Raw genomic sequence first — 14,692 nt, forward strand, 5'->3', positions numbered from 1 at the left:
TGAGCACGTTGCTATACTGTTTGCTGGTAACTTAGCTTTGTTAGTAAATTCAAGTGGCAAGTATGTTTTTTAATTAAAACCTTCTGTGCCATTTTATGTCTTCAATCTAGAGGTTAGCTCTTTGTTTCCTGCGGGGTGCAGTGATAGTGAAAGAATGGAACAAATGTAGCAGGGGTGTGCAAACCAAACTTGGCTTCACAGACCTTATCGCAACTTCACAGCAAACTTCTAAAAATACCTCTAGTACTGTCCTGTCTGTAGCTCAGAACGTTTGCAGCCAAAACATCTTGAATATGGAGAGAAATTGATTGTAGATGATTTTGGTGCAAGTTCTAGCTAGAAGCTTGTGTCTAGATGGTAATGTTTGTGCCTTTCTTTTTCTCCCCTTTCTTCTAAGGTTGTGACAGTGACACAGACTCGGAACTGCCTTTCAAAATGCATGACTCCCATAAAGATGACAGGTCTTACCGTAGGATTTCTGTGATTGAACCGAAACCTACCACTGACTTCAATCGTTTCTTACCCAACAAAAACAAGCAGACGGCGTATGTGCCGGCACCCTTAAGGAAGAAGAGGACAGAGAAGAATGAGGACAACAGGAGGAGCTGGGCAAGTCCCGTCTTCACTGAGTCAGATGGAGCATTTTCAAGGTACTGGTGTGCGGTCTTAGTAAGCCAGATTTTGATTTAGGACTTTTTCAAATAAATTATTTCTTTATTAGTTAAAGTTAAGCTGCTGTTGCTGCAATACAAAGTAAAGTATTTGGGTTTCCATATTTTAACGGGAGGGATGTTTTGGTGTGGTTGCGTGGTTGGTTTTATGTTTTGCCTTTATTTTTTTTACTTAGGTCTACATAACTAGTTTTCTGGTGTTTGAGTAATGTTTTGAGGCTGATCAGACTCCAGACAAAGGGGATTTAAATGATCTTAAATGCACGTTCACGGGAGCTAGACCTACGGTTTTAGTTTCTCATTAAAGTCTTCCAAAATATGGTGATGAATTTTGGCTGTCCGGCTTCTTGGTGTGTACAGATGAGATTAGCAGGCAGTTCTTGGGTTTCATCATTGCCTCCGTGACTTCACTGTCTTCATTCTGTTCCTGTTTTGGTCAACCTCAGTGGACGTGAAAAGAATCCCGTAGCTTCCTGCCAAAATAGCAGAGCAGAGTGTGGGCTCACAAATCCAGCTTCCCTCCAGATGATCTATGACAGTGGCTCTGATTCAGAAGATGAAAGAAGGCTCCCCGACGTGGTCATGGATGACTTAGCAAAACGTAGATTTCTAGTCAAAAAGAGCCCTGTAAGCTCTGCTGCACCTGGACATCATTTCATGTTGCGCAATGACCCTCCTAAATCTTGCTCGCAAGAAAGTTATCCAGCTGGTCCACTAGCTGCCATGCTTGAACCACTGAGGTCAGAGATACTAATCCGAGATCCAGTAACTATTGTATTACCTAAATTGCAGTCCATAAATAACTCCATAAAGTTTAGTCTTCTAATCGGCATTTTAACACAGCTGATAAATTGTTATGCCTTTTCTGTCAAACTTCGTATTTCTGTCAGAGGCAATAGGTTGCTGATATAACCATTTAACTTTTTTTTTTTTTTTAAATATATAATGTTATTTCTGGTGCTGCAGTGATGGAATTGAGAACTAATTTGCTTCATTCACAAGGTTGAACTCCTGAGCCAAAAAGCATGTCTTTTTGCATTCTTTCTGTCAAGTTGCTCCTAAAATATCTTAACTGATTGGGTATTTTGAACAGTAACCAGAGGAGGCAGAGGGAGTTGGATGCTAAAGAGGAAAACAAACCAAGAGTTAACATTCCTTCAGAATTATCTGGGTATTTTGATGAGGACGAGGAAGAAGAAATAGGCATCCCAAATATTGAAAAAGATGATCTCTATTTTCGCAAGCTAAGTTCTTCAGCGGCAAATACAGTGGTTGCTTTTGACAAATTTCTTCCTAAGTTTTGGACTCCAGAAGAAGAATTGCTATGGAAAAAAATCAGGAAATCCTCTTTCAAACCTTGGTATAAAGAGATTCAAGGGTTCAGGTGCGTTTTCATGCATGCCCCTGCTTCTCTCCTGTGTGCAAAACTTACAAATGAAGTGTAGTTGTATGACTTTATTTTTGTTTTTCATTTTTATTGACAGTATAGCAGCAGACTATGTTTTCTCTCTTTTTTTTTTTGAGAAAATAATTGAAATATTATTTCCATAACACTGTTGCACTGTTGCCACTGTGCATTTTACTCAATTAGTATACTTTGTATTTTTCTTTTTTTCTTTCCCTCTGCTCACTCTTTGTGCTGCCGCACAGTAGAAAGAAATCAGATTCCGAGGATGAGGAATTTGCTTACAAACAAAGCTCTGCCATTGTTGCTAATCAAGCAAGACCAAGTTTTGACTGGAACAGCAGTTACAGAAGGGATCAGAGCTACAAACCAACTGCTGAATTTGTGGGAAGCTCATTGTCACAGATTGCAGAAGGAAAAATCTTGGAGGCTTCTGATCAGCCCAGGTTGATACTGCTGCATGAGCTGTACTCTTGCTGCATCAAAAAGAAATGGCTGGATATGCAACAGCTAAATGAAATTAAACCACGTCTTGTGATGTCGCGCTTTTTTTTTTTTTTGGTTATTACTATTTTGTTGTTGGGGTTTTTTTTGTTTTGTTTTGGTGTTTGGTGGTTTTTTTTTTTTTTAAGATGTAGACGTAAGTTGCTGGTTTTCTGAAACATGTAAGTGCAAAAGCATAACGTGCTGCATAGGGTTACTGGCTTTATGTGTGAGCATGTAAGCGTGCTGTTTCTGAGCAGGTTAGTATGCCGTGATACCTTTATATTGGTTGACGTGTGCCGTGCTACGGTTAGTGGTGGTGAATGCCAAGCGGTGTAGTTGTACTGCTAGGGATACTGCAAATCTAAACCAAATGCGTATCGCAGTACGTTGTGATCTGCTTGTCTCTTGCTAGTTAATGATGTTTTTACTTCCCTCCTTTTGTTTTATATGCTTCAGTCAGTTTTCGTTACTTCAGGCCCTGCAAAAATACTCTGACTACTTGTCTTCTGAAACGAAGACCAAAATTGATCCTACTTCTGGCCCTAGGCTCATAAAATGTAGAAGGAATATTTCCTTTGAACCAGGATGCAAGCAAGGAGAGGCAGAAAATGGATATCTGTATCCAGATTTAGAAAACGACGATTTTTTTGTTCGGAAAACTGGGGCTTTCCATGTGAATCAAGTTGTTCTTCAGGACCCCCGGTATTTAAAAAAATTATCTGAGGAGGAACCTCCCCTAGAAGGTGAGATAATTCTGCAACCCAGAGAGGGCCAACCTGTGATTCCAGATTTGGAAAAGGATGACATGATTTTCCGTAAAATCATCTCTCAGAAAAAAGAGGTGCCTTTATCAGGCGCTCCAGACACGTATCACCCAGCACTTTTTCCTGATCCGTGGAGTCTTCCAGAGGAGATCCGGTCCAAATTTCTATGTTTACTTGAAAAAAACACGACAACGGAGGAAAGAAAGAGCAATGGCAGAGTGCTGTCACCGTCTTCCCGCCATAAGAAGGATGATATGCTGACGCGCAAGATTGAATCTTGGAAGGTGGGAAGCAACGTCCAGCCAGTAAATTTCATCCCAGGTCCCTGCAGTGAAGAAGACTGGAAGAAGTGGGAAGCGATCAGGGAGGCCAGCAAAGTTAGACACAAGAAACGGCAGATGGTGGAGAGGTCAGGTTGTGTCCCGCACGGATTGCGCTTGAGTGCAGTTGAACCCTTTCCATTCAGAAAAGCATCTACTTGTGCTGAACCATTCGTAGAGTGCCAAGCTGCTCTTTGTTCGTGGCGTCCTGGACAAGCTTTTTATTGCTTTGAATAAAAGCTCATGACTGCAATACCATATTTTCAACAAAAAAATTACAATGTTTTCTAGTTTTAGGCTGCTATTTTAGAGAAAACATGTTCTCATTCCTTCAGTCTCCAAGTTCTGCCTAAGTTTCCTTCCATGGTTGAACAGGAATAGTGTTTACTCAAAAGACTATGGAGGCTAGAAATATTTTCTTTTTTTTCCCCCAATATAATTTGTAAAAACATTTCTGCAACGCATGAATGCTTTAATGACAAATTCTGGAAACGGGCATTCTGATTACTCTTGCTTGCACCTACGTTTGAAAATGCTTATAAACTGTCCTGCCATAGCTTTGAGATGATTAGGTGAGGTGAAAAAAAAATGTTATAGTAGTGTTTTGCCCGCCCAAAGTCACGGTGCATGCAAGGTGTGTGTCCATGTAATATTAAATTCCACTGTGACGTATTTTATTCTGCCAGTATTTCCCCCCTGCTTTCATACAGTCCTGATTAATACTTTCCCCTAATCCTCTCCTGGTATACTCAGAATTTCTCTTCTCTGACTGAATACTGTTTTTAACTACTTCCTAGCTCTCCTTTTGGATTTTGTACTTACTGGGGGAGAGTGGGGTTTCGAATGTTTCCTTAGCTCTGAAAATACGGCATTGCAAGTTTCAGTTCTCCCAGCTGTGCATCATTACTTTGTGACTAAGACACTTCCATGTTCCAGTTGGTATTTTGATGTTGCTGCATTTAATTTTTAAGCTTAATACTGTTAACAGAGTGCGAGCTTCACTGAGGGAAATTTCTGAAGTGCTTGAACATATTTCACATTTTAAGGATTCATTCAATAGAATAAAATACTCATATTCAAGAATACTAAAAATCCTCTGGAATCACACTGCATGAATTTTGTTCTCCGTTTAATGTGCTAAACTTCTCTGTGTGGCCTTTTATTCTTATCCACTCCAAGTATTACTTTCTTTTAGTATCAGAGATGGTTGAAGTAACAAGAAAAGGGCCTCTGTAAGCCAGGCGTCTTGTTTGGACTTGAGTTGCATTCATTCATTTTCATTTCTTGAAATGAGTATCTTCTGAGCTTTGTGCTGTTCAGCAGCGCTGGAGTAAGTGGTGCAGAATTAATACAAGGCTGTATTCGTGCAGTACTGCTAAATCGGAAGCATTGGAAACTTGCAGGCAGCCTTGTTCTGTCGGTTTTCTGCCCGACTTACACATCATGCAAGTCCTGATGTGTTTTCCGACTAGTCTCAGCTCTCCGATGTGCTATTCCCTGCTGGCTGGTCCTCAAGCTTTCCGTTTCCCCGTCACTTAGTGCGAGTGTTGGCGTACTGGTGTTATTAATGTTGTTGTGAATATCAAGACACTGAATCTTTTCTTTTTTTTGGTTTCTGATTTCTCAGACTGTTTCAAAAGCTTTCTGATGAGCAAGGGTAAGTTTTATAAAAGCCTGAAAGATCATAACGCTGTTTTTGCCTCTTGTTTAAATTTTCGTGCATGCACAGTAGCTAAAAACTCGTGTGCTGAAAGCAACTTGTGCATGCTGCTTTGTTGTTCTGTGCTTGGGCAATTCACGTAACGAATGTAAGAGACTAAAAGCTATGCGTCTGGCAAAAGTTCTCTCTGGTGCCTAGGGTATCTGAGTTATGGTTATCAGGCGCTTTGAAGATCAGCTCTAATATTTTATTCCTGCTGAAGTGAAGTACTTGGTGTTCTGTATTTAAATTAGGCTTTAAAACATTCAGAAATGTAAAAGAAGATTAGTAAATATTTTATTTCTAAGGCTATACAGCTAGAATCTGAAAATAATTAACGACATGGTATTTGTCACGGGATTGATGAATGTTCTGTGGTTTATATACTACAGGTTATTGAATCCTCAGTGGTAAAATTATTGGTTAGTGCCATGTGAACTTAGGCATTGTTTACGATGTATTGTGATTCAAAGATAAATATTTTTTCACTTACTGTTTGATGGCATGTTAAGTATTTGGTTATGCACAGTGTTCTATTTTTTTTATTTTTTTTTAAATGTACATTTATTTACTTACTTATTTTTACCCTGAGGCAAAACCTGGTAAATGACTAAGCACTTCCAGAAGAAGCAAGAAATGTTTCAGAAAAAGTTAGGTATTAGTGGAGGGAGACTGCGAAGGCTCAAGTCACTCGTTAGATTTTGAATTTAAGACTAGAATGGAAACTAACACCCTGTTCCTTGGTATGAATATACCCATACTTGGAGTATACTGTATTTGGGTCTAGATTTTACATTTCCTGAGGACCATTCCGGAGTGTGAAAGGGAGATTGATCGGTGGAGCCACACCCTGCCATCCTTAGGGAAAAAGCAGCAGGAGGAGGCTCCACGAGAGGAAGAGGATCCCCTGCCCTCTTGTCACCAGGCAGAAGGAGGGGAACTAGGAGAGGATGGGGGGGAATGGAAGCAGGTACCTGATCGGGGCAGCAGGAGAGCCCCCTCCAGACCCGCCATGCCCCCCCAGGTGCCCGTACAGAACAGATAAGGGCTTCTGGAGATAGATGATGAGGGAACTAAGGATGCTGATAAAGCCCCATCCAGGGAGTTGCCAAAGCAGCCTGCTCCACGCATTAAGACTGTTTCTGTGACGAGCAGGAGGAGGGCAATAGTCACAGGGTGTTCCATTCTGAGGGGAACTGAGGGTCCCATGTGCAGGTCAGACCCTTCCCACAGGGAGGTCTGCTGCCTCCCTGGGGCCCGTGTTAAGGATATAACCAGGAAGCTCCCTGGCCTGATATGGCCCTCAGACTATTACCGTCCTTTGATCTTACAGGCAGACAGTGAGGAGCTGGAGAGCAGAAGTCTGAGGGCAATGAAGAAAGATTTCAGGGCCTTGGGACGGCTTGTCAAGGGTTCGGGAGCACAGATTGTGTTCTCCTCTGTCCCTCCAGTTTTGGGGACTGACGAATGGGTGAACAAGAAAATCGGACGGATCAACACCTGGCTCCGAAACTGGTGCTACGAGCAGGGCTTTGGGTTCTGTGATCATAGTTTGATCTGCAGGACACCGGGCCTGCTCGCTAAGAATGGGAAAACCCTATCCCAAAAAGGAAAAGGGTACTAGGCCAAGAGTTAACAAGGCTCATGGGCAGGGCTTTAAACTAGAATTGAAAGGGGAAGGGGATAAAACCAGGCCCACTAGTAATGAGCCTAGGGATAAAGGGCCAAGGATGGGGGTGAAATCGGTAGCCCAGCTCAAGTGCATCTACACGAATGCACGAAGCATGGGCAACAAACGGGATGAGCTGGAAGCCATTGTGCAGCAGGACAGCTATGATGTAGTTGCCATTACGGAAACGTGGTGGGATGACTGTCATGACTGGAATGCTGCGATGAATGGCTATAAGCTCTTCAGAAGGGATAGACAAGGAAGGAGAGGCGGGGGTGTCGCTCTGTACATTAGGGAATGTTTTGCTTGTATAGAGCTAGATTCCGGTGATGATAAAGTCGAGTGTTTATGGGTAAAGTTGAAGGGGAAGGGAAATAAGGAAGATGTTGTGCTGGGAGTATGCTACAGACCACCCAACCAGGATGAGGAGACAGATGAAGTATTCTATAAGTGGCTGGCTGAAGTCTTGCAATTGCCAGCCCTTGTTCTGGTTGGGGATTTCAACCTGCCGGGTATCTGCTGGAAATACAACACAGCAGAGAGCAGTCAGGCTAGGAGGTTCCTCGAGTGCATGGAAGATAACTTCCTGACACAACTGGTAGGGGAGCCTACCAGGGGAGGTGCCTCGCTAGACCTACTGTTCACAAATAGAGAAGGACTAGTGGGAGATGTGGCGGTCGGAGGTCGTCTTGGGTTTAGTGATCATGAGATGGTCAAGTTTTCAATTCGTAGTGATGTAAGGAGCGGGGTTAGCAAAACCTCCACCTTAGACTTCCGGAGGGCGGACTTTGGCTTGTTCAGGACGCTGGTTGAGAGAGTCCCTTGGGAGATAGTCCTGAAGGGCAAAGGGGTCCAGGAAGGCTGGATGCTCTTCAAGAAGGAAATCTTAAAGGCCCAGGAGCAGGCTGTCCCCAAGTATCGCAAGTCTAAAGGGTGGGGAAAATGGCCAGTCTGGATGACTAAGGAACTTCTGATGGGACTTAGGAATAAAAGGAGGGTTTACCACCTTTGGAAGAAGGGACAGGCAACTCAAGAGGAGTAGAGAGATCTTGTTAGGTTATACAGAGAGAAAATTAGGAAGGCAAAAGCCCAGCTGGAGCTCAACTTGGCCACTAACATTAAGGACAACAAAAAAAAGCTTTTATAAATACATCAACAAAAAGAGAGCCAGGGAGAATCTCCATCCCTTACTGGATGCTGGGGGGAAAGTTGCAACCAATGACGAGGAGAAGGCTGAGATACTTAATGCCTTCTTTGCCTCTGTCTTCAATAGTCAGACCAGCTATCCCCAGAGTGTTCAGTCTCCTGAGCTGGAAGATAAGGATGGAGAGCAGAACAACCCACCCATAATCCAGGAGGAAGTAGTCAGTGATCTGCTTCTGCACCTAGACGTACATAAGTCTATGGGGCCGGATGGGATTCACCCAAGAGTACTCAGGGAGCTGGCAGGAGAGCTCACCAAGCCTCTCTCCATCATTTATCAACAGTCTTGGTCAACAGGGGAGGTACCAGATGACTGGAGGGTGGCTAATGTGATGCCCATCTACAAGAAGGGTCGGAAGGAGGATCCGGGGAACTACAGGCCTGTCAGCCTGACCTCGGTACCAGGAAAGATCATGGAGAGGATCATCTTGAGTGAGATGAGCCAAGGGATCAGGGCCAGCCAGCATGGGTTTAAGAAAGGGAGGTCCTGCTTAACCAACCTGATCTCTGACCATGTGACCCGCCTTCTGGACACGGGGAAGGCTGTGGACGTTGTCTATCTGGACTTTGGGAAGGCCTTTGACACCGTCCCCCACAGCATTCTCCTGGAGAAGCTGGCGAATCATGGCATAGACAAGTGTACTCTTCTCTGGGTTAAAAACTGGCTGGATGGCCATGCCCAGAGAGTTGTGATTAATGGGGTGAAATCCTCTTGGCGGCCGGTCACCAGTGGTGTCCCTCAGGGCTCAGTTTTGGGGCCAGTTTTGTTTAATGTCTTTATCAATGATCTGGATGAGGGGATTGAGTGTACCCTCAGTAAGTTTGCAGATGACACCAAACTAGGTGGGAGTGTTGATCTGCTTGAGGGTAGGAAGGCTCTACAGAGGGACCTGGACAGGCTGGATCAATGGGCCAAGGCCAACTGTATGAGGTTTAATAAGGCCAAGTGCCGGGTCCTGCATTTCGGTCACAAGAACCCCAAGCAACGCTACAGGCTTGGGGAAGAGTGGCTGGAAAGCTGCCCAGCAGAAAAGGACCTGGGGGTGCTGGTGGACGGCCAGCTTAACATGAGCCAGCAGTGTGCCCAGGTGGCCAAGAAGGCCAACAGCATTCTGGCTTGTATCAGGAATAGTGTGGCCAGCAGGAGCAGGGAAGTGATGGTGCCTCTGTACTCGGCACTGGTGAGGCCTCACCTCGAGTACTGTGTTCAGTTCTGGGCCCCTCTGTACAAGAGGGACATTGAGGTGCTGGAGCGTGTCCAGAGGAGAGCTACCAGGCTGGTGAGGGGTCTGGAGACCAGGTCATACGAGGAGAGGCTGAGGGAGCTGGGCATGTTTAACTTGGAGAAGAGGAGGCTGAGGGGAGACTTCATTGCCCTCTACAACTACCTGAAAGGAGGTTGGAGAGAGGTGGGTGTTGGCCTCTTCTCCCAGGTGAATAATGACAGGACCAGAGGAAATGGTCTGAAGTTGCGACAGGGGAGGTTTAGATTAGATGTTAGGACGAATTACTTTACTGAAAGAGTGGTCAGGCACTGGAACATCCTGCCCAGGGAGGTGGTTGAGTCACCATCCCTAGAGGTGTTTAAGAAACGTCTAGATGTGGCGCTTCAGGGCATGCTCTAGTGGCAGGGATTGTAGGTTGTTTGGTTGGACTCGATGATCTCAAAGGTCATTTCCAACCATGAAGATTCTATGATTCTATGATTTTGTTGCAGGCAGATACAGAAACTCGAGAGAGAAAAGGAAACCCTAGTCATGGAAGTTTTCTTGAACTCATCTGGAACAAGTTTGATACTTACATACGGTTTGGTTACCCAAAACCTTTTCTACATGTGATATAACTTAACCATTAAAAAATTAAGAAAAGAACTGTACAAGAAAAGAGTTTCTGCAATAGTGACCAGGAGAGTTTGCTAAATTGGGTGTTCTTCCTATTCAGAAAAGAGACAAGCAAACAGGTAGAATGAGTTAAGGCCCTAGCCTGTATTTCTAGAGGCCAAAGTCCAAAGTCATATATTACCAACGAAAGCGAGTTGGGCCTCTTGGGAGGAAGTGAGAGAGTCTGGTTTGTTAGTTCAGAGCTTTCTTGGTATGTGACAGATTAGAGCAAGGCCCCGTGCTGAGTCAGTTTTGGTTTCAACCTGATTTTCCGTCATATCAGAGTGCCCCACTTTCAAGCCCTGTTAGAACTTGGTTACGCCCCTCCGTCATTTAGATTTTGTTTGGATAAACGCAAGAAAAAGTATTTTTGAACAAATAAAAATAAACCCCAGAATTCTTTTATATTACAGCTTTGAACCTTATGATGAAACACCTGTGTTTTGCTTGGTATTGCAGAGGCTTGCGGTCAACTCTGAGCAGGAGTCTTGTCCTATACCTAAATTAAAAGTCCTGCTATGTTTATCACTGCAGTGTGAAAGAATAAAGGAGAAAATAGCATGGCGGGGGAGGGGGGAGAAGCATGAAAGGTGAGCTTTGAGGAATTTAGATTAAAGGGAACTAATGAATAGGAGTTCAGGGGAGAAACTTGTAACCCTGTTGACGAAATTAGTGAGAAGATGGCTCTGTTAGCCATCCTGACTTGGATGCAAAGCATCAGAGAGGCTTTGGAAGGAGTAACGTGGGCTAGTCGGGCCTTGTGACATGCACAACTTCTATTATTTAGAAATGGGCATCCATAACTGACTTGATTTTATGATTAGCCTAAGGAAGGAAAGAATGGGAGGTGATTCTGGGGCTGTTACTGGAGAGAAGAAGCGGAAGGATGGGAATTTAGACTCGAGGAGGAGGGACACCTTTTAGGTCAAAGAAAGGAACAAGGTCAGTGAAGAGAGTAAAAGAAGTAGCAGTCAGGTATGAGGACCTCAACGTGAATGATCAGCGTGGAGCTGCTACAGAGCTGCTTGTTCCCTTAACCTCATTTTTACTTGCTCCAATGTGCAACTACTGACTTGAGCGCCGGCACTAGAGCATGTCCCAGCCTTGCTCGTTCAGCTGCCCGTGTGTTTCCTGCTGTATTCAAAATAACATTCAAGAGCACTCAGTTGTACTAATATAAATCTCTTTCGCGTGCGAAGGCTTCACACGCGTAAACGATGGCTAAGATGTGATAAAGCCGAGTACTCTTTTTCTTTCTAGGAGTAAATCTTTGAACGATGTCAGCGCAGAGGAGCTGCAGTCATTGCGCAAAATCCGTTACGAAGAGCTACAAAAGATAAAAGAACAGTTACAAGAACAAGATCTGAAGTGGCAAGAAGTAAGCACTCCTTTTTCACCCCTCCTCGTGTGTCCTGCTGAAGGGCTCAGTGCCGCCTGCCTTCAGTGTCCCTCAAAACCAGGCTTTGGCATGTGTGCAGCCATTTATGGGGCTGACTTCTAAAATGATCCATCTCATGCAACTACTAGTGGCTTTGGGGATGTCTGTTTAATGCAGAACTGAAATTATTTTAAATATCACCATAAGTATCTGATTAATGCTTCAGGATAAGGCTTGTATATATTGTAATATATTGTATATATTGTAATAAAGCCTTCGGGCTTGATTTCTGTGGATATAAAGAAAAGTTAGGGCGTAGTTTCATGTGTTATCTGAAATTTGTGAATACTTTTTTTTTTTGAGAATGTCTGAGTATTTGATCCATTGGGAGAAGGGAGGGAAATATTATTTTCTTGGTCAAATTCTTGAGGCTCCAATCCCCTCATCCAGCTTGTAAACTGATGTGGTAGCTTTGCACAGCATCATAAGGGTGTCTGAAGACCTTTTCTTTTTTATTAAAAACTCTGCTTGACAATGATTACCAACAGGAAGCTGAAATTAAGAACAGAGCTCCAAGCAAGAAGTTCATAGTTGTTAGTTTAATGCATCTCGGCCGTCTCAGTTCTAATCTTCAGTACTTATCTTAAATCAGCTCTGGTATTTCATGGAGAATATTGCCAGTTCACATTGTGGTTTTACAGAACTGAAGAAAATATAGAAGTATATGTTTTCAATTTAGAATTTAACGCATGTTTATTCTCAAGCTAATGTATCAGTCTAACATAGTAGCGATTTGGAAAAAAATAATAAAATCCCAAACACCAAAGTCCACAACAAAGAAATATGGATGACATTTGCATTAGTTTTCAACTATGCGTCATCGGGTGTATTCTAGAATAAAATTGAAAAGGTAAGGGGGGGGAGAGGGGCAAAACAGGTATTTTTTTCCACTTGTAGTCCAGTAATTACAATTGTTAACTTTAACAGGCAGTGAGCCTGTAACCATAACTGAAATATGAGAACCCTTTGTCATTTAGGGGGAAGGTGCATGAAAATGTGGCCGCGATGCAGACATGTGAATAAAATCAGGGCAGTAGTTAGCATGGGATGGGATGCCTCTATAGATTTACGAGGTCTTGAGAAAATCTAATTGTGTACGTTGATGTTATTTTTACAGGATCTAGCAAAATGGAAGAATCGTAGAAAGAGCTTCACTTCTGAATTGCAAAAGAAAAAGGAAGAGAGAGAAGAAATGGAAAGGAGAGCCTCTGCGGTGTCTGAAAGGACAACCAAGTCACTGAAAGAAATGGAGCAGGAGAGGTAATAACCCTAATGGGAGTATTAAGTTGAAGAACTTAAATCTGAGCATTTTTATTCCCTTGAATTCTTGAGCAGCTTTTACTGGCAAGTTGCAATTGATTCTACAGAGATCTCAACAATTTTAGTTGCAAATTATAGTGTAGAAATCTAGGCAATTGAAGGGTGGAATATGGTCTGCTAATGCATTGTTTTCACAGAATGTTAAACAGTTTTGCTCTATAAATGATGTTTTACTCCGCTATCCATAATAAATGTATTGAGAAGTCAGTATTTACCTCCACTTTAAAGCAGTTAAAACAATAGTGTTGAACTGGATAACTACCTTTTTTATTCTTGGATCAACCTAACTATTTCTCTTTCCTCTACCGCTGCATTTGCTATTCTTTTAGCCACCACGGATAAATACAGCCAGAATGTTAATGTGTATCACAGAGCTGTAAACTTTTCCTTGGTTACCCTCTATCCCCAATTGTTCCTCTGCGTATTTACCGAAAAAGATTCTCTCGGAAGAGTAAAAAGTGTAAACTGAGTAGCACAGTACCATTTCTACTGGTGACAGTCTCTTTTTCTTTCTTTTCTTTTTTTTTTTAAATGCATGTATGACTGAGATGAAGGGAATAGGGACATGGCACGTATTCATAAAAGAAATTTAAATAAGTCTTGAAACAGAATGTTTTGAGTTTATGTATTTTTTTACTTATTTGTGAGGACAAAGAATAGTCTCTTGAATAAATTACGGATGCTAATTGTATTGAATGTCTAGTATTGTCAGAATCTTAAAAATGATTTGGTAAAGATTATCTCTGTGGTGGTTGTTCCTTTATGACAGAGGAATGAATAGCAGAAAAAAAAAACCCCAATCTGAACTTCAGGACACCATCTTATTTTGTTATCATCTAAAGTTCAGTATAGCATTTCCATAGAGCAGAGACATCAGCAGAGCTATACAGTTCAGGCAGAGTTAGTGGGAATACCTTCTTCCCATTCTTTCCTCAAAAAAATCTGAATTTCTGAGGATATGTAACTTGAACAGCTATACCGTTTTCTTGGCAAAGAGATTTCTGTCATGGTGGCCACCTGATAACGTGCCAGTAGCATGCCTGAGTGTTAGAGCAGTGTTGAAATGGGGAGGAGGGGGAAGAAGGTAGATTTTTAAAAAAATATTAAAATACTAAAATTTTTAAATTATGCCATTCACTTTAATTTATTGTGGATGTGTTTCTCAGTTTATGCTCTGCCTCAAACATTAGTCAAAAGACTTAGTGCCCGGCTGTTTGTCAGGTCACTTTGTCTGGTATTGTAACGCGCTGTGTCCCCATAGGGAGGACAGAGATCAAGACTCCTACGGGCAGCGAAAGCACGAACGCAGATGGACGTATTCACTGAATGACGATGTGTTTAGTGAAGAAAAAGCACCTTCCACACGGTCAGCAGCAAAAGATTACCTTCTGGAAGAAGATACCTCCTACAGCACTAAGGACAGCAAAAGCGCGTACGCCACAGAGCCGCGCAAGGAGAGCCCACCGGAGAGCTCAGCCGCTTGTGAAGCTCCCGCTCCGCCAAAGAGCCTGGCAGAAGAGGAGAGCTCTGCTCTTTTGTCTACTCGCTACTCGGTGAATGCTCAAACTGGGTCAGCTCAGGTTTCAGCTTCTCTCCCGAGAAGTTACCAGAAAACTGATACCTCTAGGTTAACATCTGTGGTTACACCAAGACCTTTTGGTGTCCACTCAAGAGGAATCTCGTCACTTCCACGGTCATTCACGGTAAAATTCCACTTCATTCTCAAAGTTTGTAAATGCTGGGGTCTTGGATAGCTGGGGGAGCAGTAGAGTTTTAACATTTGTTGTCTTTTAAAAAAAATCGTCCACTGTTTGATGAAGGCTGTGTTAATAGAGCA

General features: G+C 42.9%; 1 protein-coding gene across 16 annotated transcripts in view; it reads left to right on the forward strand.

The window, feature by feature from the left end:
* The window catches only part of LMO7 (LIM domain 7), a 139,143-nt gene that overhangs the window by 91,149 nt on the left and 33,302 nt on the right, over window positions 1-14,692 (forward strand). For 10 of the 16 annotated variants that reach the window (XM_054209132.1, XM_054209069.1, XM_054209100.1 and 7 more), the window contains 9 exons: window positions 398-650; window positions 1,118-1,411; window positions 1,765-2,055; window positions 2,322-2,522; window positions 3,019-3,735; window positions 5,274-5,303; window positions 11,358-11,475; window positions 12,653-12,795; window positions 14,117-14,558. In XM_054209132.1, the coding sequence (XP_054065107.1) occupies window positions 398-650; window positions 1,118-1,411; window positions 1,765-2,055; window positions 2,322-2,522; window positions 3,019-3,735; window positions 5,274-5,303; window positions 11,358-11,475; window positions 12,653-12,795; window positions 14,117-14,558 (2,489 nt within the window). The remainder of the gene's footprint in view (window positions 1-397; window positions 651-1,117; window positions 1,412-1,764; window positions 2,056-2,321; window positions 2,523-3,018; window positions 3,736-5,273; window positions 5,304-11,357; window positions 11,476-12,652; window positions 12,796-14,116; window positions 14,559-14,692) is intronic. The other 6 variants (XM_054209142.1, XM_054209151.1, XM_054209185.1 and 3 more) reach the window with 4 other exon arrangements.

The sequence above is a fragment of the Rissa tridactyla genome, chromosome 1 (assembly GCF_028500815.1).
Source record: "Rissa tridactyla isolate bRisTri1 chromosome 1, bRisTri1.patW.cur.20221130, whole genome shotgun sequence".
Classification (NCBI taxonomy): Eukaryota; Metazoa; Chordata; class Aves; order Charadriiformes; family Laridae; genus Rissa; species Rissa tridactyla.